General features: G+C 44.4%; 1 protein-coding gene and 1 non-coding gene across 2 annotated transcripts; both read right to left on the reverse strand.

Moving 5' to 3' along the window:
• Positions 1–13,517: 13,517 nt before the first annotated feature.
• On the reverse strand, positions 13,518–13,624 carry LOC133067478 (U6 spliceosomal RNA). Its single transcript, XR_009695270.1, has one exon. It is a non-coding gene; the product is annotated as a U6 spliceosomal RNA (small nuclear RNA).
• Positions 13,625–16,590: 2,966 nt separating this feature from the next.
• KNSTRN (kinetochore localized astrin (SPAG5) binding protein) lies at positions 16,591–25,604 on the reverse strand. The gene is made up of 9 exons (XM_061157584.1): positions 25,396–25,604; positions 25,138–25,232; positions 21,953–22,082; positions 21,098–21,142; positions 20,152–20,257; positions 19,888–19,981; positions 18,878–18,933; positions 18,047–18,121; positions 16,591–17,351 (listed from the first exon to the last, which is right to left on the reverse strand). The coding sequence occupies exons 1-9, from the start codon at positions 25,602–25,604 to the stop codon at positions 17,220–17,222; spliced, it is 942 nt and encodes a 313-aa protein (XP_061013567.1). The 3' UTR covers positions 16,591–17,219.
• Between the last annotated feature and the right edge of the window lie 251 nt (positions 25,605–25,855).

Raw genomic sequence — 25,855 nt, forward strand, 5'->3', positions numbered from 1 at the left:
GCAATCCTGCTACCTGGATATGGAAATTTAGACAAGTTTCTTGGATCTTGTCAGACTTTATTTCATTATGTTTTTTGTTTTTTTTGGGGTTTTTTTGGCTGTGCCAAATGGCTTGTGGAATCTTAGTTCACAGTTCAGGGGTTGAACCTGTGCCCTTGCCAGTGAGAGTGCAGAATCCTAACCACTGGACTGCCAGGGAATTCCCTTTCATTGTCTTTATTTTTAAAATTTATTTATTTTCTATTTATTCCCTATTTTTTGGCTGCAATGCAGCATGCAAGTTTTAGTTCCCCATCCAGGGAAGGAAGCTGTGCCCCCTGCAGTGAAAGCCCAATATGTTAACCACTGGACTGCCAGGCAAGTCTCTCCTTTCATAATTTTTAAATGAAAATAATACCACCCATTGCAAAGAGGGATAAAGGAAATTACATATTTAATAACAATGCTTTTTGATTCTTCTTACAGTATCCCAAGGTTACTACAGTAACCAAGTAGTCCAAGGTTTCGAACACAGCTAAGACAAAAGCCAGGTTCTGTCAGCTTATCCATACCAAAATGCTTTCTTCAGCTCACTGCCTTTCACGTCAAGCCCCACCCCCAACCCACAGGTGGGGAAGATTTTCAGAATAACCTGATACCGATTGTGGTCAAGTTCTCTACATTTCCTGTGATCTGCAGACTCATGATTGTGAAAATCTTCCATGGGTGCCTTCCAGTTTATCTCTTGGAGCCATTCCGTTGCTTTACTTGCACTTTCAAGGACTGGTAAATGTACAAGCTGGTGTAAGTTTGAATATCCAGGCTTGTAAATTCTTACTATTCGATGAAAGTAAGTTTAGCAAAACCCAAGGGATCCTGTGAACAATCTGGAAATTCCTTAGTTAAGGTCTTAAATTCTGTCCTAGTCCAAGGATGTAAAGGTAAAAGCAGGTTCCCCTCTACTTGTAGGTTTCTCCTTAAAGGGGGTGACTATTACCTTAGGGGTGTCTGTCCTTTCCCTTAGATTCCACAAGTTCTTCCTTTTGTATCCTTTGATACAAAAGAGCCAAAGAAGGAGAAGAGAAAGGAGGAGAAGCAGTGATGACTTATGGGGTCTTTTCTAATCTAGTCACTGTTTCTAATAATTTCTGATTTGTCTCTTGCAATGAAGCCATTTTATCATTCCCTTACTTTGAGGCTTCCAGGTGCCAATTAAAATGTCTCCATTCTAGCTGTTTGATCGTAAGCCTGCTTTTTCTAATTTAGTGTGCAAATAAACCAACTTAGGTAAATCAAAAGTGCCCCATTTTAGCCATCTCAGGAACAAATGATTTTTGGTGAGACCTTGCCATTAAGTTACATACTTGCAAGTGTCAGTTTCTTAGGTGTTATATATAAACCCAGCTGAAGTTCCTAGGTGGCTGCTCATCCAAGAGTTGCTGGGCCCTTGAGGCACAGGTTCCCATTATTGATTTGGTAGTCTGGGTCAGGCGTGAGATACCATCTGAACAATTTTCTGAGGACAGTGTGGTGGACTGGATGGGCACTAGCTTCCCCAGGAGTTACCCTTGGGTCAGTGCATCTCTGTCACATGTCTGTTTCTCCCGGTGACAGTCTTTAGACTGTCATGCATGGTTGGAGCACTAAGCTATTAGCCTCTGTGGTGTGCCCCAGAGGAGCAGTATCTACTTAATGGTCATAGTGGGTTCCTAGCAGGTTCCCTTGAGGACCACTGCACATGGTGAGGATTGACACATCTGAGGGTAGCCTGTGGCCGATAGGAGCAAAATATCCCTTTGTGCTTCAGAGCTGAAGAACTCTGTCTCATTTCACTAACAAAAAATTTTGTTCAGACCATGTATCAATATACCCCTTTTTTTCTTTAGTTTAAGTCTAACTTAACAAAAATCAGCCACACATGTTTTCCCTGGACTTTCTCTGCAGATCCCCCTGGGACCCTGCCTAGGAAATGCATGGGTGCCCCTTAAGATGAATAAAAACTAGTCCAGATCAAACTTTCAGGATCATCATGATACATACATAAGCTCTGGATGTATCAAGAGAACGCACCAGTGAGAGATGAGAACCAGTGAGAACCTGGTGAGAGATGCTGAGAAGCTAGTGAGGATCAAAATACCCATGCTGGTACTGAGTGCCAATCTGAGGTGTCTTCCAGGTATCTTCTGGTGGGTGTCTCTGGTATCCTGCCCACTACACCAAGTGTATATCAATGAAAAATTAATCAAGAGTCAATCTATGAAAGAAATTTGAGCCAAATTTGAGGACTGTAACCCTCAAATTTGGGTTCTGAGAACTGTTCTGCCTGTGAGAAGTCAGTTACATAAACTTTTTGAGACAGAGGGCCATACATTAGATCTGGGGTTCCCAACCTCCAGGATCTAATGCCTGATGATCTGAGGTGGAGTTGATGTAATTACAATAGAAATAAAGTGTATGATAAATGTAATGCACTTGAATCATCCCAAAACCACACCCACCCTGCCCTGACTGTGAAAAATTGTCTTCCACAAAACTGGTCCCTGGTGCCAAAAACTTTGGGGACCATATCATTAGATGATGTGTTTACACAATCCAGTTTATGCAGTTTATACAATCCAGATCAGTCCATTGTCATAGGCCATTGTGACACTCTTACAAGATCAAGAAGCAATGTTATTTTAAGGAATTGTCTTATCGATGCTGCAATACTGCTCTTTGTGGTTGAGCAGGTATTCCTGCCAATGGGGAAGGTTTTGCTGATGCAAAATGCAGATACACAATGCACAGTAGAGGGGAGAGAGGAAGCTAAAGGGCAGAGAACATTTTTTTAACATTCAATTTATTCTTATCTTGGGGCTTCTGTGGCAGTCCAGTGGTTGACTCTGAGCTTCCAGTGTAGGGGACACAGGTTCCCCTGGCCCAGGGGAACTAAGATCCCACAAGCTATGTGATTCAGCCAAATATACAATTTTTCTTGTCTTGTTATAAAATTTTCTTTCATACAACCTTATAAAAAACTGCTTTGGTAGAGTAATGAGTCAGGGAGCCAGATTACTCATAGATGAAAGATGAAATCACAATGGAAATTAGAACATGCTTTTAAAGGAAAGACAAATAATGAAAATAGGACTTAGCAAAACTTGTGAGATTCAACTACCTGGCCCTTAGAGGGAAGTTTATAGTTGTCAATGCATATACTGGAGAAGGTAAAAGTTGAAATGCATTTATCTATCCTTCTATTTTAAGAACCTAGAAAAAGAACAGTAAATTATAATCCCAAATGATAGATGGAAATGAATGATTATTAAAGAGGATAACCGAGAAAATCAACATAAAAATTATAAACCCTAACAAGACTGATCAAGAAAAAAGATAAATTGCAATTTACTAATGTTGAGAATAAAAGGGCAGACTTCAGATCCTTTATAGATTCAAAAAACGATATTTTGAGCAATTCGTTCCGTTCTATTTAACAGTGATGAAATGGACATGTCAATTTATGTGAAGTTCGAGAAGAGACAGTACTCATAGAGGGTGATTTCCTGTCAGGATAGTGCTCATCTCTGGAGGGGGCAGTAATTTATTGACCTGTATGCTTAAAGGTGGTACACTTTGTTAAGCCTCATTACATTTTATTTTAAAATTCTAGTGGTGGTGGTTCTTAGTCACTCAGTCATGTCTGACTCTTTGGGACTCTGGCTGGTGGGATTCTCCAGGCAAGAATACTGGAGTGGGTAGCCATTCCCTTCTCCTGAGGATCTTCCTGATCCAGGGATCAAACCTGGGTCATCTGCACTGCAGGCAGATTCTGTACCATCTGAGCCACCAGGGTAAACTATACATAAAATTTGCCATATTTAAGTGTATGGTTCAGGGGCATTAAGTACATTCACAATATAGTGCAGCCATCATTACTATCCATTTCCATTAGTATCCATTCCAATTTTGTGAACTTTTTAATCATGCTAAACAAAAACTGTATATGTTAAAAATAACTCCCCTTTCACTTTTCCTCCCTGTCCCTGGTAACCTGTATACTTTCTGTCCCTCTGAATTTGCCAACTCTAGGTACCTTACAAAATTGTTTTTGCCTTTAAGCCAAATTGTAAGGCAAGAGAACAATGAGTTCGTGAGATTTTGTTTGTTTGTTTTTGGCTGGGTGGCACAGCTTGTGGAATCCTAGTTCCCTGATGAGGGATGGAACCTGGGCCTCCTGCAGTGGAAGAGCAGAGTCTTAAACACTGGACTGCCAGGGAATTCCATTTATTTTTAATGTGGATTTTTCTTTTGAAGTCTTTATTGAAATTGTTATAATACTTTTTCTGTTTTCTGCTTAGGTTTTCTTGGCCTTGAAGCGTGTGGGATGGAACCCGAATCCACTGCACTGGAAGGCAAAGTCTTGGAATGATAAAAAAAATTTTATTTAATTAAAAAATATTCATTTATTTATTTTGAGAATTTTGACTGTTAATCGAAGGTAGGTATTAACTTGGAGGGAATGGAACTGGGTGCTTTGTTTTTTAAGGTGGTTGTAATTTGAACCCCAGTTAAAGTTGAGAGTTCCCAATTGAGAGGGAAATTGAGTATTGGAGGCTTGCCAATCAAACCCATCTTTGCATGAAATGTTCCCTTGGTATCTCTAATTTTCTTGAGATCTCTAGTCTTTCCCATTCTGTTGTTTTCCTCTATTTCTTTGCATTGACTGCTGAGGAAGGCTTTCTTATCTCTCCTGGCTATTCTTTGGAACTCTGCATTCAGATGGGAATATCTTTCCTTTTCTCCTTTGCTTTCTGCTTCTCTTCTTTTCACAGCTATTTGTAAGGCCTCCTCAGACAACCATTTTGCCTTTTTGCATTTCTTTTCCATGGGGATGGTCTTGATACCTGTCTCCTGTACAATGTCATGAACCTTCATCCATAGTTCATCAAGCACTCTGTCTATCAGATCTAGTCCCTTAAATCTATTTCTCACTTCCACTGTAAAATCATAAGGGATTTGATTTAGGTCATACCTGAATGGTCTAGTGGTTTTCCCTACCTTCTTCAAGTCTGAATTTGGCAATAAGGAGTTCATGATCTGAGCCACAGTCAGCTCCTGGTCTTGTTTTTGCTGAGTGTATAGAGCTTCTCCATCTTTGGCTGCAAAGAATATAATCAATCTGATTTTGGTGTTGACCATCTGGTGATGTCCATGTGTAGGCATTAGCCAATTCTAAATTCACATCACCAGGATGGCTTAAGTCTCTCCTTGTTCAGGGATCAGAAGATTTATTTCCTGCCTATTTTGGAGTACAATCTCTGCCAAGCTGTGTTGTCTCTTTAGAGCTATCCTGAGAAATCTTATCCCCAGAAACCAGATTTTGGGGGTGTTCATTAGAGTGGCACTCATTCATAGTTCTGAATAGGTATCTGAGATCTCCGAGGGGCTCACAGGTGTATTGAGTGTCCTCTTCTGTTTTCTTTCATGGCTTGACTCGTGAGTAGTGAATCCAAGAGTCACGTCCTGATACCTTGACTGCTGTGGGGGTAGAAAGTATTACAGGGTAGGGGCCCTTCCATGTGAGCTGGAGTTGAGCCTTTGGGGACCCATCTTTCCAGACTTTAATTAGGACTTGAGTCCCTGGAGCATATAGTGGTGACTCCTTAGAGTCTTTTGGGTCCTGGTTCATACCCCACAAGCGTATATCCTGTTGGAATTGCCCAATGGCCATGGAAGACTGGAGAGTCTGAACCTCAGGATCTAGGAAGAGGTCATTGACATAAACAAAAGGTCTCCCATATAGCACCTCATAGGGACTAAGACCAACCTATTCCTTAGGGGCAATAAGGGTGCAGCAGAGGGCTATTGGTAAAGCCTCCTTCCATCCCAGGGAGGTCTCCTGGGTTATCTCTTTTATCGCTGATTTTAAGAATTGGTTTGCTCTTTCTACTTTTCCTGAAGACTGAGGCCTCCAGGTACAATGGAGATAATAAGTAATGCCCAGTGCTTTAGAGACTCCTCGGGTGACCTTAGAAGTAAATGATGTCCCATTGTCATTTTGTAATGACCTGGGCAGACCAAATCTTGGAATGATTTCATGGAGCAGTTTTTTTTACCACCTCCTCAGTCTTCTCAATCCAAGTGGGAAAGCCTTCAATCCATCCTGTGAATATGTCTATCATGACTAATAGGTATTTATACCCTTGAGAAACTTGCCTCTGGGTGAAGTCCATCTGCCAGTCCTCTCCTGGATAGGTCCCACATCATTGGGCGGGCTAGGCCAGCTGGGGTCTTCGAGCTCCTTGGGGGTTGTTTCATTGGCAAGTGGGACAAGAGGAGACCATTTGCCTTATAATTGTTTGGAGGCCTGTTCCTCTGAGGGACCTTTCTAGTAATTTTTGAAGGGCCTTTCCCCCTAAATGTGTGGTGGCATGTAAGGAGTTAACCAACTTCCATTGGAGATTTCCAGGCAGAAAAGAGGGTCCCTCCCTTTGGAACCACTCCATATGATCTTCTTGAAAGCCCTCACTCTTAGCTTTAAGAGTCTCACCTTCAGTATATGAAGGAGTTTCTGGCAAATTAGTCTGTGGAACTAGGGTGGCAACCCCTATTAGGTCATGGTTCTGTAATGCTGCTCTCTTAGCTGCCTGATGAGCTCCTTGGTTCCCTGATGCCACTTCCATGCTCCGTTTTTGGTGTCCTTTACAGTGGGAGACTGAAACCTCAGTGGGCAGATGGACTGCTTCCAAGAGTCTAAGGATTTGATCACCATATTTGATTGGGGACCCTCAGCTGGTCAAGTGACCTCTTTCTTTCCAAATAGCTGCATGTTCATGTAGCACCAATAAGGCATACTTGGAGTCAGTGTAAATGGCTATTCTTTTTCCTTTTCCCAGTTCTAGAGCTTGAGTCAGGGCTATGAGCTGATCTAGTTGGGCTAAAGTACCTGGTGGCAGAGGCTTAGCCTCTATGATCTCAAAATTGGAGACTACTGCATATCCGGCTCTTCTTTTTCCATCCAAGACAAAGCTGCTTTCATCAGTGTACCAGATTTCCTCAGGATTGGTCAGAGGATCTTCTGACAATCCCTCTTGGGGTTTGTCCAGTGGTCCAAGGTTTCTAGACAAGAGTGAAAGGGGAGAGAGTCCTCGGGGGTAGGCAGGCGGGTGGCTGGGTTAAGAACTTCACAAGGGGATATAGTGAGGCCTAGATTTTCCATCCGCATTACTTGATATCTGAGGATTCTTTGATCAGACATCCATAAATGGCCTTTCCCATTTAGGAGTTGTTTTACTTGGTGGCTGGTAAAAATATTTTGCCCCCAAAGGAGAGTTTTAAAGCACCTTCTATCATGATTGCAATAGCTGCAAGATTTCGAAGGGAGGGGGTCCAGCCTTGGGTGTTTGGATCAAGTCTCTTGAATAAGTAAGCTACAGGCTGGGGCTCAGATCCCAACCTTTGAGTTAACACTCCCAAGGCTATTCCCTCTCTTTCACGGACATAAAGTTGGAATGTTTTTTCTGGGTCTGGCAACCTCAAGGCAGGTGCCTGAATTAAGGTCTGTTTTAGTGTAGACTCTGCCTTCTTTTGAGGAGTTCCCCACATCAGTGGGATTGAATCATCTCGTCCCTTTAAGCTTTCATATAAGGGCTGGGCAATTAGACCGTAGTTGGGTATCCAGATTCTACAATTCCCAGTTAGCTCCAGGAAAGCTCGCAATTGTTTTTGAGTCGTGGGGGAGGGCAACTGGACTATTCCTTGTACCCGATCAGAGGACAGCCTCCTAGACCCATGTGTAATCTGAACTCCCAGGTAAGTGACCTTTGTCTCAACCATCTGTGCCTTAGCATGGGAGACTGTATATCCCCTTTCTACCAAAAAGTTTAGAACCTGAATTGCATGTTGTTGGGCATTTTTCTCATCTGGAGAGTAGATTAGTAGGTCATCTACGTATTGTAATATTTTCCCATTAGGTCCCAGGTCCAGATTTAGGAGATCCCAGCTAAGGGCCTGTCCACACAAGTGGGGGCTATCTCTGAACCCCTGAGGTAATACTGTCCAAGTCATCTGTTGGTGTTTTTCTCCAGGGGCCTCCCACTCAAACGCAAAAAGATACTGGGATTCTTGAGCCAGTGGTATGCAAAAAAAATGTATCTTTGAGATCCAAGACTGTAAACCACTTGGCACTCGGTGAGATTTCTCCCAAGATTACATAGGGATTGGGTACTGTGGGATGGAGGTGGACTACAGCTTCATTTATGATCCGGAGATCTTGAACCATTCACCAGGTTCCATCCTTTTTCTTTACTGAGAGGATTGGGGTATTACATGGCGAACTGGTGGGGACCAATAGCCCACAAGCAAGGAATTTATTTATTAAAGGCTGTAGTCCCTCCTGAGCCTCTCTTTTGAGGGGATATTATTTTCGGTTAGGAAACCGAGTGGGATTTCTGAGGACAATGATGATCGGTTCAGCTTGGTGGGCTCGTCCAGGAATCTCCTAGTCCCACACCTGGGGGTTAATTTTGTCCTCCCATAGTTTTTGGTCCCTCTCTATTGGAGAAGGTGTAATGGGTTCTTCAGTAGTAACCAGGAGCTGTAGAGCTCTAGGGGTTGAAAAACTTCCCCTCACAAGGGTGGTCCCCAATTTAGTGAGTATATCTCTTCCCAATAAGGGAGTAGGACACTCAGGGACCACCAGCAACTGGTGAGAAAATATTTGTCCATCCCAGCAACAAAGAAGTCCTTAGGTGAATCTTTTAGTAGTTGTTTTTCCTGTAGCACCCAAAATGGTACAGGTTTGGAAGGAAAAGGCTCCGGAGTAGGAGATCAATACAGAGTAGGTAGCCCCTGTGTCAACCAAGAAATTCTCGGACCTACCTGCCACATCCAGTTGCACCCTTGGCTCCAGCCTCGTGATGGTTATCTGTGACAGGCAGGCTGGCTAGAGCGGGCAGCTTCAGTCTTCTTGAACCATTGTGAGGGAAGGCTTGGCACTTGACCTTGACGCTCTTGGGTCCTGAGGCCAGAGTGCCGCCCAATGTCCCAGTTGATGGCATTTGTAGCAAGCTGTTTTAGGAGACTTGTCACGGTTTGGACACTCTTGCATCTGGGCATGCCTTGTCTCTTTCCTTCTCTCCCTCTCCTGGGCCTTGGCCTCCTTCTCCTGTTCTCTGTTATAAAAGGTATTGGTGGCTGTTTGGACCATCTCATCTAAAGCAGCAGCAGAGTCCTGCTGCTGTAGCTGTTGTAACTTAATTCTGATATCTGTTGCACATTGGGACAGGAATTTGTCCTTTAAAATCACCTGTCTCTCGTAAGAGTCTAAGTCCAGATTGATAAACTTTTGGAGGGCCTCTTTTAGCCTTTTCAGAAAGGCAATGGGGTTCTCATTGGGCTCCTGAGTTATTATTGAGACTGGGCACATTCCCACAAATAATAGGCTTCCTTCTGTTTCCATGGGTGGACTTCCTTAGGGGTGAGTCTTTCTGAAGCTTACCCTACCCAGAACTGTTGCAACCTGAGAGCCAGGCGTCCCCGGGTCAGGGTGCAGATCCCCAGGCAGGCTGAGGCGTGACAGCCTCCTAGAGATCGAATTCCTGTGCAGATCGAGGTGTGACGACCTCCTGAGAATTGGGCCCCTGGGGAGGTTGAGGTGTGACGACCTCCTGGGATCCCTGAGGCTGGCGGATCCCCGAGCAGGTTGAGGCATGACAACCTTTCGAGGACCAGATCCCTAGGCAGGTCAAGGCAGGTTGACCTCCTGGGACCCCCACACTGGAGTTGGGCATCCCCAAGATCTCCAGCATGACCAGTGCTGGGTAGGATTAAGGGGTTGTAATCTTAACTCATTGCTGGTTTGCCCACCGTAGATGGGAATAGATATCATGATGTAAGCTCATCCTACCTAGTACTGTTGCAACCTGAGAGCAAGGCGTCCCTGGGTGAGGGTGCAGATCCCCAGGCAGGCTGAAGCGTGACAGCCTCCTAGAGATCAAATCCCCAGGCAGGTTGAGATGTGATGGCCACCCAAGAATTGGGCCCCTGGGCAGATCGAGGTGTGACGACCTCCTGGGACCCCTGGGACTGGCGGATCCCCGAGCAGGTTGAGGCGTGACAACCTTTCAAGGACCAGATCCCTAGGCAGGTCAAGGCAGGTTGATCTCCTGGGACCCCCGGCCTGGAGTTGGGCATCCCCAAGATCTCCAGCATGACCAGTGCTGGGTAGGATTAAGGGGTTGGATATTATACAGTATTTCCCTCCCAAGGCCAGCTATTTTCTGGTTGTCCCTCCAGAAGATTGTAGAGGCAACATTGTGGGCCTGGATGGGGCTGAGGAATGGAGCATGAAACAGGAGGGAAAGAGGCAGAGCACAACCTTTGAAAGAATGACATAGCACAAGGGCATAACGTAAACCAATTAAAATCAATTGGGTCCAACATGACCAGTCAAATTCAAGTAAACCTTAATCCCCAGTCTGTAAGCCAAAAGACACACCCAGCGGTGACAGAAAGCTGTAAGGCACTTGTCAAGAGAGGGAGGAGTGGGTGGTTTCCCAATGGCTGGGATGATCGTCCCACTCAGTAGCATATGAATTCAGCTCACTGGCAAAAATCTAGCCCGAGACCTTGCCCACAGCAATGGCCCACACCCTGAAGAGTGGGCTTCTTTCTGAATCCTAACAAATCTACCTCTTACTTATTGTCTCTCAATGAATTTTTGCAATGAGACATCAGAGCCTGAGCTTCATTAGGTCCTGAAGCCAGGAATCCTGGGTTTTGGCCGGGCTCGAGTACCAGGAGTGAGCTGAAGGACAGGAGGAAAAAGCAGTGGGAAAAACATGCCAAGGGATCCCCTTCATAGCCTGCTGGAAAATCTGCTAAGTGCCTGACCTGTGCTCACAGTTTTCATTGGCCTGATTCTTGGCACAGAGAAGAGTAAGGACAGAAGAACCCCCAACAGCTTGGGTAACAGCTACTGGGGCCCAGGAGATAGTGCCTTTGGGACATACCAAAGAGTAGCCTCTCCAGAGTCCCTCAGTTGCGCCCACTGCTGCCTGCCTGTTGGTGGGGGGTTCAAGGAAACAAGAAACGAGAAATTATAAAGGAATTAAGATTTCGTTAGGCATGTCCCTCCAGCCATAGGAGCGAGGCCCTCCTACCTTAACCGGAGGTCTTCTGTAATCTGAGACTGAGCCAGGTGAGCTTTCTGCTGAGTTCGTTTTTCGCTGTCCTGGTTTCCAGCACAACGGGCCTTCCCCTGCGCTGGGTTTTCTTCACGTTCTGCTTCTACCGTGGGAGTTTCGCTGACTTGGGCTCCTGCTGCGCTTGGCCTCTTCCATGCGGACGTTGTTTCAGCCAGGTTAAAGCCGAGTCATGGCACCATAGATGTCAGGCGAGTGTATGCTCCTCGGTTCTTTGTCTCGTCACAACAAAGATTTGGAGTGATGGACATTAAAGCCCCCCTCGGCGTGTCACAGCTGTTGGGTCTTGGACAGACCATGTTATAGCCCTTAGACAAATCAGTGTTACAGCTCTATTTTATTTAGAAGTTAGCAGGAGAATACATCCTTGAAGCGTGAGGGCATGTCAACCCAAAGACGCAAAGAGAAGAGCGCACCAGCAGGAGGGAGAGAGAGAGAGAGAAAGAGCGGGCACAAACACGTGGGGGGGGGGGGTGGTGGTGGAGAGAGAAAGCGCTTTGGCTCCTCCTTTTATGTTTTTTCCTCCCCCTGGGCTTGCCCTATGCAAATTGGGCTGAGCCAGGGCTGCTGTTTGTTCTACCTGAGGTCTTCACTCCAGTCCTCAGACCTTCCTTTGTTCTATTTTTGAGGGCTTTTCCCTTCCTTGTCTTTTAGCCACCACCATTTTGGACTCCTGTTTTCTATTCTAACTACCTAACACCTGTCTCCTGTACAATGTCATGCACCTCCATCCATAGTTCATCAGGCACTCTGTCTATCAGATCTAGTCCCTTAAATCTATTTCTCACTTCCACTGTATAATCATAAGGGATTTGATTTAGGTCATACCTGAATGGTCTAGCGGTTTTCCCTACTTTCTTCAATTTAAGTCTGAATTTGGCAATAAGGAGTTAATGATCTGAGCCACAGTCAGCTCCCGGTCTTGTTTTTGCTGAGTGTATAGAGCTTCTCCATCTTTGGCTGCAAAGAATATAATCAATCTGATTTTGGTGTTGACCATCTGGTGATATCCATGTGTAGAGTCTTCTCTTGTGTTGTTGGAAGAGGGTGTTTGCTACGACCAGTGTGTTCTCTTGGCAAAACTCTATTAGCCTTTGCCCTGCTTCATTCCGTACTTCAAGGCCAAATTTGCTTGTTAACTCCAGGTGTTTCTTGACTTCCTACTTTTGCATTCCAGTCCCCTATAATAAAAAGGACATCTTTTTCGGGTGTTAGTTCTAAAAGGTCTTGTAGGTCTTCATAGAACCGTTCAACTTCAGCTTCTTCAGCATTACTGGTTGGGGCATAGGCTTGGATTACCATGATGTTGAATGGTTTGCCTTGGAAACAAACAGAGATCATTCTGTTGTTTTTGAGATTGCATCCAAGTACTGCATTTCAGACTCTTTTGTTGACCATGATGACTACTCCATTTCTTCTAAGGGATTCCTGACCACAGTAGTAGATATAATGGTCATCTGAGTTAAATTCACCCATTCCAGTCCGTCTTAGTTCGCTGATTCCTAGATTGTTGACATTCACTCTTGCCATCTCGTGTTTGACCACTTCCAATTTGCTTTGATTCATGGACCTAACATTCCAGGTTCCTATGCAATATTGCTCTTTACAGCATTGGACCTTGCTTCTATCACCAGTCCCATCCACAGCTGGGTATTGATTTTGCTTTGGCTCCATCCCTTCATTCTTTCTGGAGTTATTTCTCCACTGATCTCCAGTAGCATATTGGGCTACTGAGATACCAATTAGAGATATCAAGGGAACATTTGATGCAAAGATGGGTTCCATAAAGGACAGAAATGGTATGGACCTAACAGAAGTAGAAGATATTAAGAAGGGGTGGCAAGAATACACAGAAGACCTGTACAAAAAGGATCCTCACGACCCAGATAATCATGATGGTGTGATCACTCACTTAGAGCCAGACATCCTGGAATGTGAAGTCAAGTGGGCCTTAGAAAGTATCACGACGAACAAAGCTAGTGGAGGTGATGGAATTCCAGTTGAGCTATTTCAAATCCTGAAAGATGATGCTGTGAAAGTGCTGCACTCAATATGTCAGCAAATTTGGAAAACTCAGCAGTGGCCACAGGACTGGAAAAGGTCAGTTTTCATTCCAATCCCAAAGAAAGGCAATGCCAAAGAATGCTCAAACAACTGTGCAATTGCAGTCATCTCACATGCTAGCAAAGTAATGCTCAAAATTCTCCAAGCCAGGCTTCAGCAATACATGAACAGTGAACTTCCAGATGTTCAAGCTGGATTTAGAAAAGGCAGAGGAACCAGAGACCAAATTGCCAACATCTGTTGGATCATCAAAAAAGCAAGAGAGTTCCAGGAAAACATCTTTAAAAAAAAAAAAAAATGGAATGCTTCATGAATTTGCGTGTCATCCTTGCTCAGGGGCCATGCTAATCTTCTCTGTATCGTTCCAATTTTAGTATATGTGCTGCTGAAGTGAACACCAGGAAAACATCTATTTCTGCTTTATTGACTGTGCCAAAGCCTTTGACTGTGTGGATCACAATAAACTGTGGAAAATTCTGAAACAGATGGGAATACCACACCACCTGACCTGCCTCTTGAGAAATCTGTATACAGGTCAGGAAGCAACAGTTAGAACTGGACATGGAACAACAGACTGATTCCAAATTGGAAAAGGAGTACATGAAGGCTGTATATTGTCACCCCGCTTATTTAACTTATATGCAGAGTACATCATGAGAAATGCTGGGCTGGAAGAAGCACAAGCTGGAATCAAGATTGCTGGGAGAAATATCAATAACCTCAGATATGCAGATGACACGACCCTTATGGCAGAAAGTGAAGAGGAACTAAAAAGCCTCTTGATGAAAGTGAAAGAGGAGAGTGAAAAAGTTGGCTTAAAGCTCAACATTCAGAAAACTAAGATCATGGCATCTGGTCCCATCACTTCATGGGAAATAGATGGGGAAACAGTGGAAACAGTGGCAGACTTTATTTTTTGGGGCTCCAAAATCACTGCAGATGGTGATTGCAACCATGAAATTAAAAGACACTTACTCCTTGCAAGGAAAGTTATGACCAACCTAGATAGCATATTAAAAAGCAGAGACATTACTTTGCCAACAAAGGTTCGTCTAGTCAAGGCTACGGTTTTTCCAGTGGTCATGTATGGATGTGAGAGTTAGACTGTGAAGAAAGCTGAGCGCTGAAAAATAGATGCTTTTGAACTGTGGTGTTGGAGAAGACTCTTGAGAGTCCCTTGGACTGCAAGGAGATCCAATCAGTCCATCCTGAAGGAGATCAGTGCTGGGCGTTCATTGGTAGGACTGATGCTGAAGCTGAATTTATTCAGGTTCCAGACCAGAATAAACACCCACACACCTCCACATGTAGAAAAGGGCAATGGAATAGAGGTCAGAAGGCACAGGAGAAAAGGCAAAAGTGCACAAATGCTGATTGCTGGTGCAAAGCAGAACTGTGGGCAAAGACCCCCTGAGGCCAGGCCTCGAGCTAACAGAGTCTGTACATTGGGAAAGATGAGTCAGGGAGGGGCTGAGATAGGTTCATTCTTAGGCATTAACTAGGGAGGCAGGACAAGGAGGTGAGGATCTCACAGCTACGTTTCCCACCCCTTCTCTCAAGAACTTTTGAATCAGTTCTAATGAGATGGATGAAACTGGAGCCCATTATACAGAGTGAAGTAAGCCAGAAAGATAAAGAACATTACAGCATACTAACACATATATATGGAATTTAGAAAGATGGTAACGATAACCCTATATGCAAAACAGAAAAAGAGACACAGAAGTACAGAACAGACTTTTGAACTCTGTGGGAGAAGGTGAGGGTGGGATGTTTCGAAAGAACAGCATGTATATTATCTTTGGTGAAACAGATCACCAGCCCAAGTGGGATGCATGAGACAAGTGCTCGGGCCTGGTGCACTGGGAAGACCCAGAGGAATCGGGTGGAGAGGGAGGTGGGAGGGGGGATCGGGATGGGGAATACGTGTAACTCTATGGCTGATTCATATCAATGTATGACAAAACCCACTGAAATGTTGTGAAGTAATTAGCCTCCAACTAATAAAAAAAAAAAAGAAAAGAACTTTTAAGGGGACCAGAAATGCCAATTACAGATTCACTTGGATAAATAACCTTTTGGGGCTTCCCTGATGGCTCAGATGGTAAAGAATCTACCTGCAATGCAGGAGACCTGGGTTTGATTCCCGGGTCAGGAAGGTTCCCGGGAGAAGGGAATGGCCCACCCACTCCAGTACGCTTGACTGGAGAATTCCATGGACAGATGAACCTGGGGCTACAGCCCATGGTGTCACTAAGAGTTGGACACAACTGAGCGACTAACACTTTTTTTTCTTTCTCAAATAACCTTTTAAACTATAAATATCCTGAAAATGGTTAGAATATCCAGCTCTTCTCACTGTGCATTATTTAACTGGGTTTCCCCCTCAAAATATTTGAGACATAATCAACTGTGTGACTGCTATATGGGCATGAAGGCAAAGAATTTTAGCTCTATAAATTAGGGTGGGATGTTACTTGACTTGATTGGGTGCCTCTGGACAGTCCCAGAATGGGGGGAGTTGGTGAAGAAATTGGGAGGTGCAGGGAAAAATGGGAGATGGCTAAAGCCAAAGTCTGCCTAGTTTGACTAAGAAATGAAATATGGGGAATTCCTGGGAGGTCCAGTGGTTAGGGGCTTCCCTGGTAGCTCAGACGTTAAGAATCTGTCTGCAATGTGGGAGACCTGGGTTCAATCCCTGGGTTGGGAAGGTCTCCTGGAGGAGGGCATGGTAACCCACTCCAGCTTTCTTGACTGGAGAATCCCATGGACAGAGGAGCCTGCAGGCTATAGTCCATGGGGTCACAAAGAGTTGGACACGACTGAATGACCAAGCACACCAGTGGTCAGGGCTCCACACTTTCACTGCCAAGGGCCCGGGTTCAATCCCTGGTTGGGGAACTGGGATCCAGTAAGGAAAAAAAAAGAAAATAAATTATGGCTGCGCCTTTGGTGAACCATGGGGGGAGGAGGGGGAGGGAAGGCCTGCTGTGGACTTCATTTGACTAACGATCCAGTGGGCCAGGTCCAGGATTAGCCACGCAAGGCAACAGCAGAGATTAATCATATTTAGGAATACAGGCAGCTAGTGACACAAACCTGGTGGAAGGAGTCTGGCACACACTGCTGCAAATAGGCAACACCCGCAGAAGACTAACTAATGCTCATAGAAGAGGGGGTGGGGAGGGGGGCCAGTTACAGAGCACTTAAAAATGAGTAGAAGAAAAATACTCTGGGTTAAATAGAAGAAAAACATTCTGGGTGAAATTGTAACTTTGAACTTGTTAACAGATTAGTTCAGGAGTATTCAGTGGCCATATTTAGATTAAAAAGCTAGTTTCACTTGTCAATATTGCAGTCTGAATAGTTACAGAAATATTTATTTAAAAGTAACACTTTATAAAAAAAAAACACAGAAATGATTTAGATTAAAAGCTCCAAGTTATATTGTTTCATACGTGTTATTGCTATCTATACCTTCACCCCATTATGAAGCCATTTCAAGTAACTTTCAGTTCATAAATTTACAGTGAGGTTACAGAGCCCAGCCAGGATGGGACAGAATGTGTTCCAAGTTAGGAAGGGATGTGACTCCTCAGTGATGTCTCCCATGGAGCATGTATGCTTCACTGTTTCTTTCTGCACATCTTCTGGCTTCTCTGGTTGTGGCTGGTTTAGAGTCTCCTGATGCTAATGATGTGCTGCTTTTTGATCCTAGGAGGCTGATCCAAGCTTTCAGGCCCCCTCTCCTGTAGGCCCTAATTATGAACTGTGAGGTTCAGGAGAGCTGGACAATCTGAAGGCTGGGAACGAATGCTTGCTTAAGGGAGGAATTGCCATTCCAACATCAATTGTCTTTAATCCTACTGCAGAAACTGTTTTCACTCTGGGGATGGTGAATCCTAGAAGATCATGGCCAAGAAGTAGATGTCCTAAGTAGCTTCCTCTGAGAGTCTGTCCCCAAGAGAGAGCCATGTGGCCACCTGCTTTTTATCATATTTCTAATAGCTGTTCCATTTCCTCAAGGGCTGTTGTGAAATCATTTACTTGACTGCTACATAAGGTCTGTTGTTCAAGGAACTGGGCTCTCTCTTCTTCTTTCATCTTCAACTTTACCTTTAAGGCCTGCACAGAAAGACATTAAAAAACAAGAAAACCCACAAAACATTGATTCAGAAAAGACAATACAATAACCAGAACATTCTGTTCCATTGAGGAAGACCACTGGAATACTGACACACCCTGTCTCTTTTTAGATTTATCTGTGTTGGCTTTAAGAACTGTCTACTACAGAATCTGTTATCTCAGCTGGAGCACTGAAATCCTCTAGGATTCCATGTAGTATCCCATGGTTCATCCAAGCAATTCAAAGTCCAGCCCCAAGAATCTGGGTTTCCTATTACAGGTTCCCCTGAGATATCAAGTTTCCACAGCATAGACTTCGCACAGGTGTCAACTCTCACCTGGAGGAATCTAGCATGTTGCACACTGTTTCGTGCCCTGTGGATGTGAACATTTCTAAGCATCTTTAGAACAAAAAATTAGTTGAAAAAAAAGGTGAAATCAAAGCCTTGGAATTTAGTTAATAGTAATGCATCAATATTTGTTTCTTAGTCCTGACAAATATACCATGACAATGTAAGATGTTAATATTAGGGGAATTGAATTCTCTATTATTTTTGCAACTTTGTCACAATCTAAAATTGTTGCAAAATAGTTTATTAAAAATGAATAAACAGATAAATAAAAGAGTCCTCCACAGACCCTCCTATTGTAGTAAGAAATGGTAATTTTGCCTTGGGGTGATGTCTGCCTCTCACCTGTAACTCTTCCATCTGCTTTTTGGCTGTTTCGTTAAAAAGCTTCAGTTCATCTTGCAAAGTTTGTAACAGCAGCTAAGAGAAAAGCAGAAGCAAATATAGTAACAGATCTTTATTGAAAGGTGAGAACTTTTCTTCAAATAAATTCATCTCCTCACAGGAGTTGAATTAGATGATCACTAATATCCTTTGCATTCGGTCATTTACTGAGTGTCCACACATGTGCCAGGCTCCTCTGAGAAACGGAGTCCACAGGAGGGACAGAGGACTACACCTCCACATGCTCCGTGCTACACAGGCCAATATGAACGAAAGGCAGTAGCCACTGAAGGGTTGACTAAGTTGCCTTGGGGAGCTGAGGAAGGTATCCATGCTTAGTATTCTAAGATGACAACCTATCTTTCTGGGGAAGAGATCATAGAAGCCCAAAAGGCTTTAATCCCAAACAAATTACCTTCCTACTTCCGGGAAGGAACCAAAGAGAGGACAAATTTAATTCAGGTTGGACCTTTGTAAGACACAGTTCTTAGCAAAGGAATAAGGGGGAAAATTTGATAAAGCGTAGAACAGAGAAACCAGAAAGCTGTCTCCACTAGTCCACCCTACTATGGGTTTTAATGTAGTACATTTTCAACCTAGACTCACTCTTATTTGTAAGCACAAAATCACCCTTAAGGAAAATATGCTACTTTGAGTACACATCCAACCACCCTCTTCCTGGATAACCAAAGGCTGCTTCATGGGCTTTGCCAAGCATATGGCAGAGACCCGCTTAGATCTGCAAGGCCCCACTCTCACTGGCCCCTCGCCCCCTCACACCTGCCCCCTCACCATGGAGTCCATGTGATCTTCGGTGGAGTCCTGCTGTGATGCCAGGGTCTCACTGCCTAAAACCAGTAGAAACAACAGAGTCAGCCCTGCCTAGGGAATTGCAATTTAAAAGAAAATAAAAAGCCCTCCACAGGAGTATTCATGAGGGAAACTTCTCTGAGGGCCTGGGCCTGGACTCTCTCCCTTGAGCTTTCACCTCGGCAGGGTCCCCCATGCCTGCTCTCCAGAGCTGGATTTTACTTCCCCTTCCTCTCCAGGTATGGATATGGCCAAAACTTTCTCCTCAGCTCAGCAGAAAATTTGTCCAAAAGAAATGTATAGGTTTTGGGTCTGTTTACAGTACATAAAACTATTTCTAAAATCTTTATAGGCCTTCAACATTTTTATTGTAAAAACAATGCATGTATATAGGCAATCAAAATCATGCAAAAACGTATATGGTAACTATAATGAATACATCCTAAAATGCACTATTTTAATGGCAGTATTCAAAATCAGTACTCTAAGAAGCCTGGGCTCCTTCCCTGGGCATTCTTAAATTCCTCAACTCAGGCTCTCTGAAAGTCTCTGGGTAATCCCTTCCGCTGTTTCCTCTTTGTTATAGACTGCCCTCTAGGGACAGGGTAAGAACAAGAATCACATTTTAACCAACATGACTTAGATTATTAGCCAGCTTCAGTATCATCTCTCTCTCCCCACCCATGAAGATTCCTTGTGTGCCATATCCCTTGAAAGAAAGAAGATATTTCTGACCTATTTGCAAGATCATACCTGTCAGCATCAAAAGAATGGCATAAAGTGTTCAGGTAAGAAAGAGATAACCCTCTCTACCCAACATGTGAAACGCTCTTGGGCAGGCAGAGTCAACATCACCAGAGACTAGAGAGGAGCTCCCTGAAACCTTCAGGGCTTTGCTAGGCAACCCCTGCCCTGACCAGGTCAGCTGACACACAGCCCAGAATCGCTCAGGAAAGGGCGCATGCACCGACTCCTCTGATGGCAGTTCTTACCTGGGGTGAGGCCTTTGCTTTCTAAAATTGCCAAACAGTTGTCCTGAAACTTCTCCAGCAACTCTACTTTTTGAGTCAGGTCCTTCAGCTCTCCCTGTTGGGGTGAACATGCAGACTGGCCAGGCCCATCCCATTCCTCGGGAACAGTCACAGCACAAGCCCAGTGTCTTTTCTGCCTGCCCTCAGGACCACCTGGTGTGGTCCCTCAGGTGTCCACACGCATCACCAGGGCAGCTGATGCCAGAGGTCTGGTGGGTCTCTTACCTGAGTTTCAATCAATTTCTGGTGCAACTGCTTGTTGACAGCCTCTAAGAGCTGGTTCTTATCCTTGAGCTCTTCTTCTGATTTCTGTTTACTCAATGGTTTGTAGCTGTAATGATAATTGTACTTAGATGAAGAGGTGGAGGGGTTAAGAGTATGAGCTATGGAGTTACACAAACTGGCTGGTTGAAATCGTGGCCTCACCACATAGTGGAATATGACCTTCAGGGAGCTCTGTAACCTCTCAGGTTGTTTCCTTATTTGTAGAATTAATACCCTCATCTCATATTATTATTATTGTGAAGGATAAAGGAGAATACACGTGCAATTCGTGGCACAGTTACTGACCCATAGTAAACTTTAATCAGTAATAGCCATTATCATCATCAACACTGAATCTTTTTAAAGTTCTTTGACTCTGTCTTAATAGTATTTTGTCTTTAGAACTTTTAAGACATGCTCAAATAATAGATGTGGAATTACAACCTATTTCTACAAACTTTCCAGCTTATATTATTTCTGCCTTCGGGACTGTAATGGCCAAGCAAGCCTCAAGTACAGAAAGATGCAGCCTTCTCCAAGATTTTACCACCAGCAGTAGAACACCCATTTTGAAATCACTAACACATGCAGCTTCTCCCATCCTGAGGGCTTCCTGCTCTTGTTAATGGGCCATCACTGGGTTTAAGCAGTGGTCCTGGCATGGAGCCCCCAAACTCCTGTCTGTTACTCAAGACTGTCACATCACCGACTCTTGTCCTGACATTGGGTCTTAAGCCTGGCTGTGTCTCACCCCTGAAAATTCCATTCCAATTTCTGGGGTGGCACCAGACTCCAACATGGTAAAACAAGTCACATGAGTGATTCTGAGGTACAACCAGAGCCCCACTCTGTATTAAGCCCCAATACCCTAACGTGGTGGCCAAGTTTCGTTTACCCTGATGCTCACCTCTTCCTCAGGTTCCTTCTGGAGGTATCTGTAGCCTTCACCTGCCTGGAGAAGCAAAAACAAATCAGGATGTTAACTAGCCTTACTGTGGTGATCATTTCACAGTATTTACAAATATCAAATCACTATGTTGCATACCTGAAACTAACACAATGTTATATGTCAACTATACCTCAATTAAATAATAATAACAAAGGAATCAATCACAGAGAATCATGGTACTGTTGTTACATATGTTGTGAAAAGGCAGAACAAAAAGAACTTGATTTTCTAAGGCAAGAACCAGAGGTTACATACAGTGCAGACAGTACAAGCTTGAGAAGCTCTGAGGCACCACGCACTTTTGTTTCCGCCCAGACTATTGAAAAAGGCTTATGAATAGGGAATGGGCTCCCTTCCTGACCATGCTGACAGCCTGACAGACCTGCTCCTGCTCAGAATGATATGGCTACCTCATGTCAACCTGACTCAGTGGGAGCTGAGCACTGGGGGAGGGATATACAGACACACTACACCTGGCTGACCTGTGCTCACACTAGCAACCTAGGCTCACAACTAGCACCCCCCTGCCACGACTACCACTTAGGGCCGGTGTTTGGCTGCAGTGCTGCTATTTGTACATGCAGAGCAAATGCTGAGAGAGGAAAAAAATATCTATTATAACCCTGGCTGCACCTCTTCTGAGCTGATCAACACCGAGGGTTCTGAAAAACAGCTCAGCAATGCTGTGATGCTTTGGGCCACTTGACTACAGGCCAATCCATCAGACACCCTGTGCTCTCAAAACCCTAATTCTTGGTACTGAACAATTTCTAACCAGAAGTTCTATTTGGATACCGATGTTCTGACTCTCACCCATTCTCTCGTCTCGGTTTGATGATTTTTGTAACATCATTCTCTGAAGCTCCCGAATGAGGTCTGGAAACATCAACTTCTTTGGACTTAACAGGTAACTGGCTCTTAAAAGTGGCTCGAGTTTGTGCATCTGCAAAGGAAAACAAGAGGGTGAAACCTCACACATCATGAACAACAGCTACCAACTCTATAAATCCTGAAGAATAAAACTGATGGACCAATTGGGAATAGAAACCAAAATTCTTTAAATGTGATAGTGCAGTGTGTTTGAGGGTGGACAGAAGCTTGACGATACAGCAAACCAAATGGCCAGAGAGTGTAGATGTGAAGGTGGAGCTTCATATAAGCGAAGAACACAAGAGGCAGTGTGGCTGCCAGCAAGGCAAAACACAGCTGGACCCTGCCTCACACAGCAGTTCAATGGGACTATCTCATTCTGCTCTTAAGCACCCTGCCTGCTCCCCTAAGCTACATGCAAGCTGTTTCAAGCTTCAGCTGTTGCTTAGTTGTTTTGACCAGACTGGCTCACTAACTAGTTCTCTGAGACAGTGGTCCCCAAACTTTTTGGCACTAGGGACCAGTTTCCTGAAAGACAATTTTTCCTCAGACCAGGGGTGGGGTGGGGATGGTTTCAGAATGCTTCAAGTGCATTACATTTATTGTGCATTTTATTTCTATGATTATATTATCAGCTCCACCTCAGATCATCAGGCATTAGATTCTGGAGGCTGGGGCCCCCTGCTTTGCAGATGTCTTTGTACCTCAGCATCTAGGAGAGTATCTGGCATATTAGCAAAAATTCAAAACCTGCTTACTGAGTAAACGGAACACGTCACAGTTTCACAGACCATCTCTAAACTAGCTCCTTTCGTCATCTTCTCTTCCATGCTGGCCTTTACCATACATTTTTGTTTATACATCTTTAAGTTTAGAGTTTCACATAGGTTCCTTATTTGGCATTCTGTTCTGATCCTGGTAGGCTATTGCCAGATAACCAGAGAAATGGCCCTGACATGACACTCTTCTTCCCTAGAAGAGGGCATCTGCCTCCTAGCCCTTATGCCACCCTCCACCACACACCTTTTTTTTTTTTTTCCACACACACCTCTTTCTACCGCCTTCATTCCATAGCAAATCCAAGTAACTTGTTCTGGAGTTAAGTACTCACCCGACTCCATCTAATACATGCAAAGGATTCTTCTACTTTATACCAACTTTCACTTTGTTTATTGTAAAATGGCTCCTTTAAAAACCTGTGTCCATACCCTGGTTTCTGAGAAGATTTCACATGCCCCGAGGCAACTACGCCTATATGCCACAATCACTGAGCCTGCCTAGAGCCTGTGCTCTGCAACAGGAAAAGCCACCACAGTAAGAATCTCCCGCTCTCCAAAACTACAGAAAGACTGCGCAACCAAAAATAGAGTTTGACCTATCTTAAGTTGAAGAAATCAACAATTAAATCAAAATGAAGAAATGAGGTACAAAGCACTGAACTGCAGGCATTAGGAAACTTTGTGTTTGATAAAGATTTATTTTGATGACTTTGGCTGCACAACAGTTTGGAATAAATATGATGTCTCAGGCTAACAAATTATTTCATTTATAGGTACACTCAATGGGCACTGACATCCTATTTTCCACACTCTTTCACACAAAGCAAGTATTAAAAAGGTTCTTTCTGATACCTGTCCGAAGTAAAAGGTAACCTTGGGTGAATGAATTTACCTTCTCCTCTCTCAGGTTATTAATAAGTCACACATGATAAGAAATATCTCATGTAAAAAGGTATCAACAGCAAACTGATCAAAATTAACACTCTTCATTGACTAGAATTGGTTCCAATAACCCATATTTGTTAGAACCTAAGGATGGTATTGTAGGAAAAATTTAGCAAGGTTTAACAAAGACTATCTTCTTAAAATGAGAGATGCTAAGGCGGGAACTGGATGGCTAGTGCCAAGGATGGAAAGACTAATTTTTCACTGTATATCATTTCCAAACTTTGGATTTTTTTTAACATGTGTATATGTTATCTGTTAAAAAAAAAACTAAAAAACAACCAACCCTTGCCTAACATCAAAAAACCTGGAAGGCAGCCTAAAAATGTTAAAATATTGAGGTTACATATGACCGTAAAGCTGGGACAGGGAAAGAAGCAAAAAGATGAAAACTTCCAGTTTGGGTGGGGAGATGCCAGTCACTCCCCACTGCACTAAAGACGCCGCTTTCTAAGGGAAAGGCAGTGTAAGACTGAGTCCAGTTCCTCCATCAACTCCTAAGCCCTGCTGATGACAGGATTGCCATTCAGGTGATCTGAAGCAATATAAGACAAACAGAATCCTGTAAGACCTTTGGAGAAAAGCCTATTTACTTCATAGGTCAATCCTACTACTCTCATCAATCAGTTGCATGGAGTCACCTGGGAAAGGATCCTAAATAGCTGCTTCAAAACCTTCCACCACCACCCGGTTCTCATGTTTGAAGCCAATTCTCTGCTATAATCTCTAGATTAGACAACTTGACAATTGCAGAATTTAGAAGATGATTTCAACTCCAAGCTGAGTAACACAAAGCAAAATAGCAATGCAATCAAACATTGCTTTTAATCATGCCTCTTCTCCCAAAGTTCTGGAGTATTAGTTAGGCCTGATCCCTCTCTCTCACTTTACTCAACAAATGTTTGCTGAGAATGTACTATATAAAGGGCACTGTGCAGTTACAAATGGGAACCAGACAGGGTGTGAACCCTAGTGCTTCTCCCTAATTATCCTGCTTTTTAAATGACTCTCTTCTCTCCTCCCTGACAACAAACCCAGTCCCTCCAGACAGCCCAAGTCTGGAAATAAAACTGATAGGTATAAAATGGATCCCTAGCTTACTGCGAATAATATTGTAGAATAGTCAGCAACTTGAATCTAATTGGTGAATGCAGCAGTTTGGTTTGAAGAAGCAGGGGGGTGGGGCAAGTCTAAATTTCTACCTTACTGCCCTTCCCCTAACTCCCATCATAAACTAGACAGCCCGGTTCCTAGAGAGTTAGTAGGCTGTCAAAGCCGGTAGAATGCCCTCCCTTGCCGGTGCCACCCATTCCCAACAACAGATTTGACGCCCCCAGACTCCTGGCCTGACCAACCCAGGGCCGGTTCGCAGTGCCAGGGTGCAAGGGCCCCGTGGACACCCACCTGCGGGCAGGCCGCTGCTCAGCACACAGGAGGGTTGCAGGGTGTACACTGTCTTAACCACGCTGGTCATCGTAACAAGGCGGCACGGCTGGGGCCTAGAAATTACAAGGTGAATGGTTACCCAGGGCTGGGCCAAGGAGACCAAGCAGGCGGAGGCCCCAGGAGAGCGCGACTCAGGAGAGCGAAAATCCTCCATTCCCAGCCCATCCCATCGACTTCCCACATCCAGCCCAGTTTCCTGCCCCGTGAGAGCCGAACCCAGGTGCCTGCTCCTGCTGCCCGCACGCCTCGTCGCTCTGGTTCAAAAGATGCTCGGCAATAACTGCCGTACCACAGACCGCGTCTGCCGCCTGGGTTTCAAAGGGAAACTTCCGGCGACCGGGCGGAAGGGGGTGTGGTGCGCTCTCTGTAGGCGGCCATGTTGTACGGTAGCCACTGGCTTGGGCGACGCCTTCGGCGGCTGCCATGCTGTACGGAAGATCTCAGTCGAGGCCAGAGTTTGAGCTTCCTCGCGTTGGGTATAGGAGTCCCCAGGTCTGGGCGGGGGAAGGGAAGTGGTGCACTTTGCTGTCTTGAATGGAGCTATGAGCCACTGGCGTCATATTCTGGCCTTGGGACGGAAACGCAGTCACGTTTAGGGTCCTTGTCACAATCCTTCTCTTTATTTGGTCTGTGATTGTTAGGGACGGTGCACGATGCCGGAAAGCCAGGAGCACAG

This window comes from Dama dama, chromosome 12 (genome assembly GCF_033118175.1).
Source record: "Dama dama isolate Ldn47 chromosome 12, ASM3311817v1, whole genome shotgun sequence".
Lineage (NCBI taxonomy): Eukaryota > Metazoa > Chordata > Mammalia > Artiodactyla > Cervidae > Dama > Dama dama.

Bases quoted from the DNA above. Each gene is read 5' to 3' on its own strand.
- KNSTRN (XM_061157584.1), bottom strand. From the start codon at position 25,604: ATGGCAGCCGCCGAAGGCGTCGCCCAAGCCAGTGGCTACCGTACAACA. The intron at 25,233-25,395 runs GTTCGGCTCTCA...TGTAATTTCTAG, and splicing joins CAGCAGGAGCAGGCACCTGG to GCCCCAGCCGTGCCGCCTTG. The intron at 19,982-20,151 runs GTAAGAGACCCA...TCACCCCAACAG, and splicing joins AGAAATTGATTGAAACTCAG to GGAGAGCTGAAGGACCTGAC.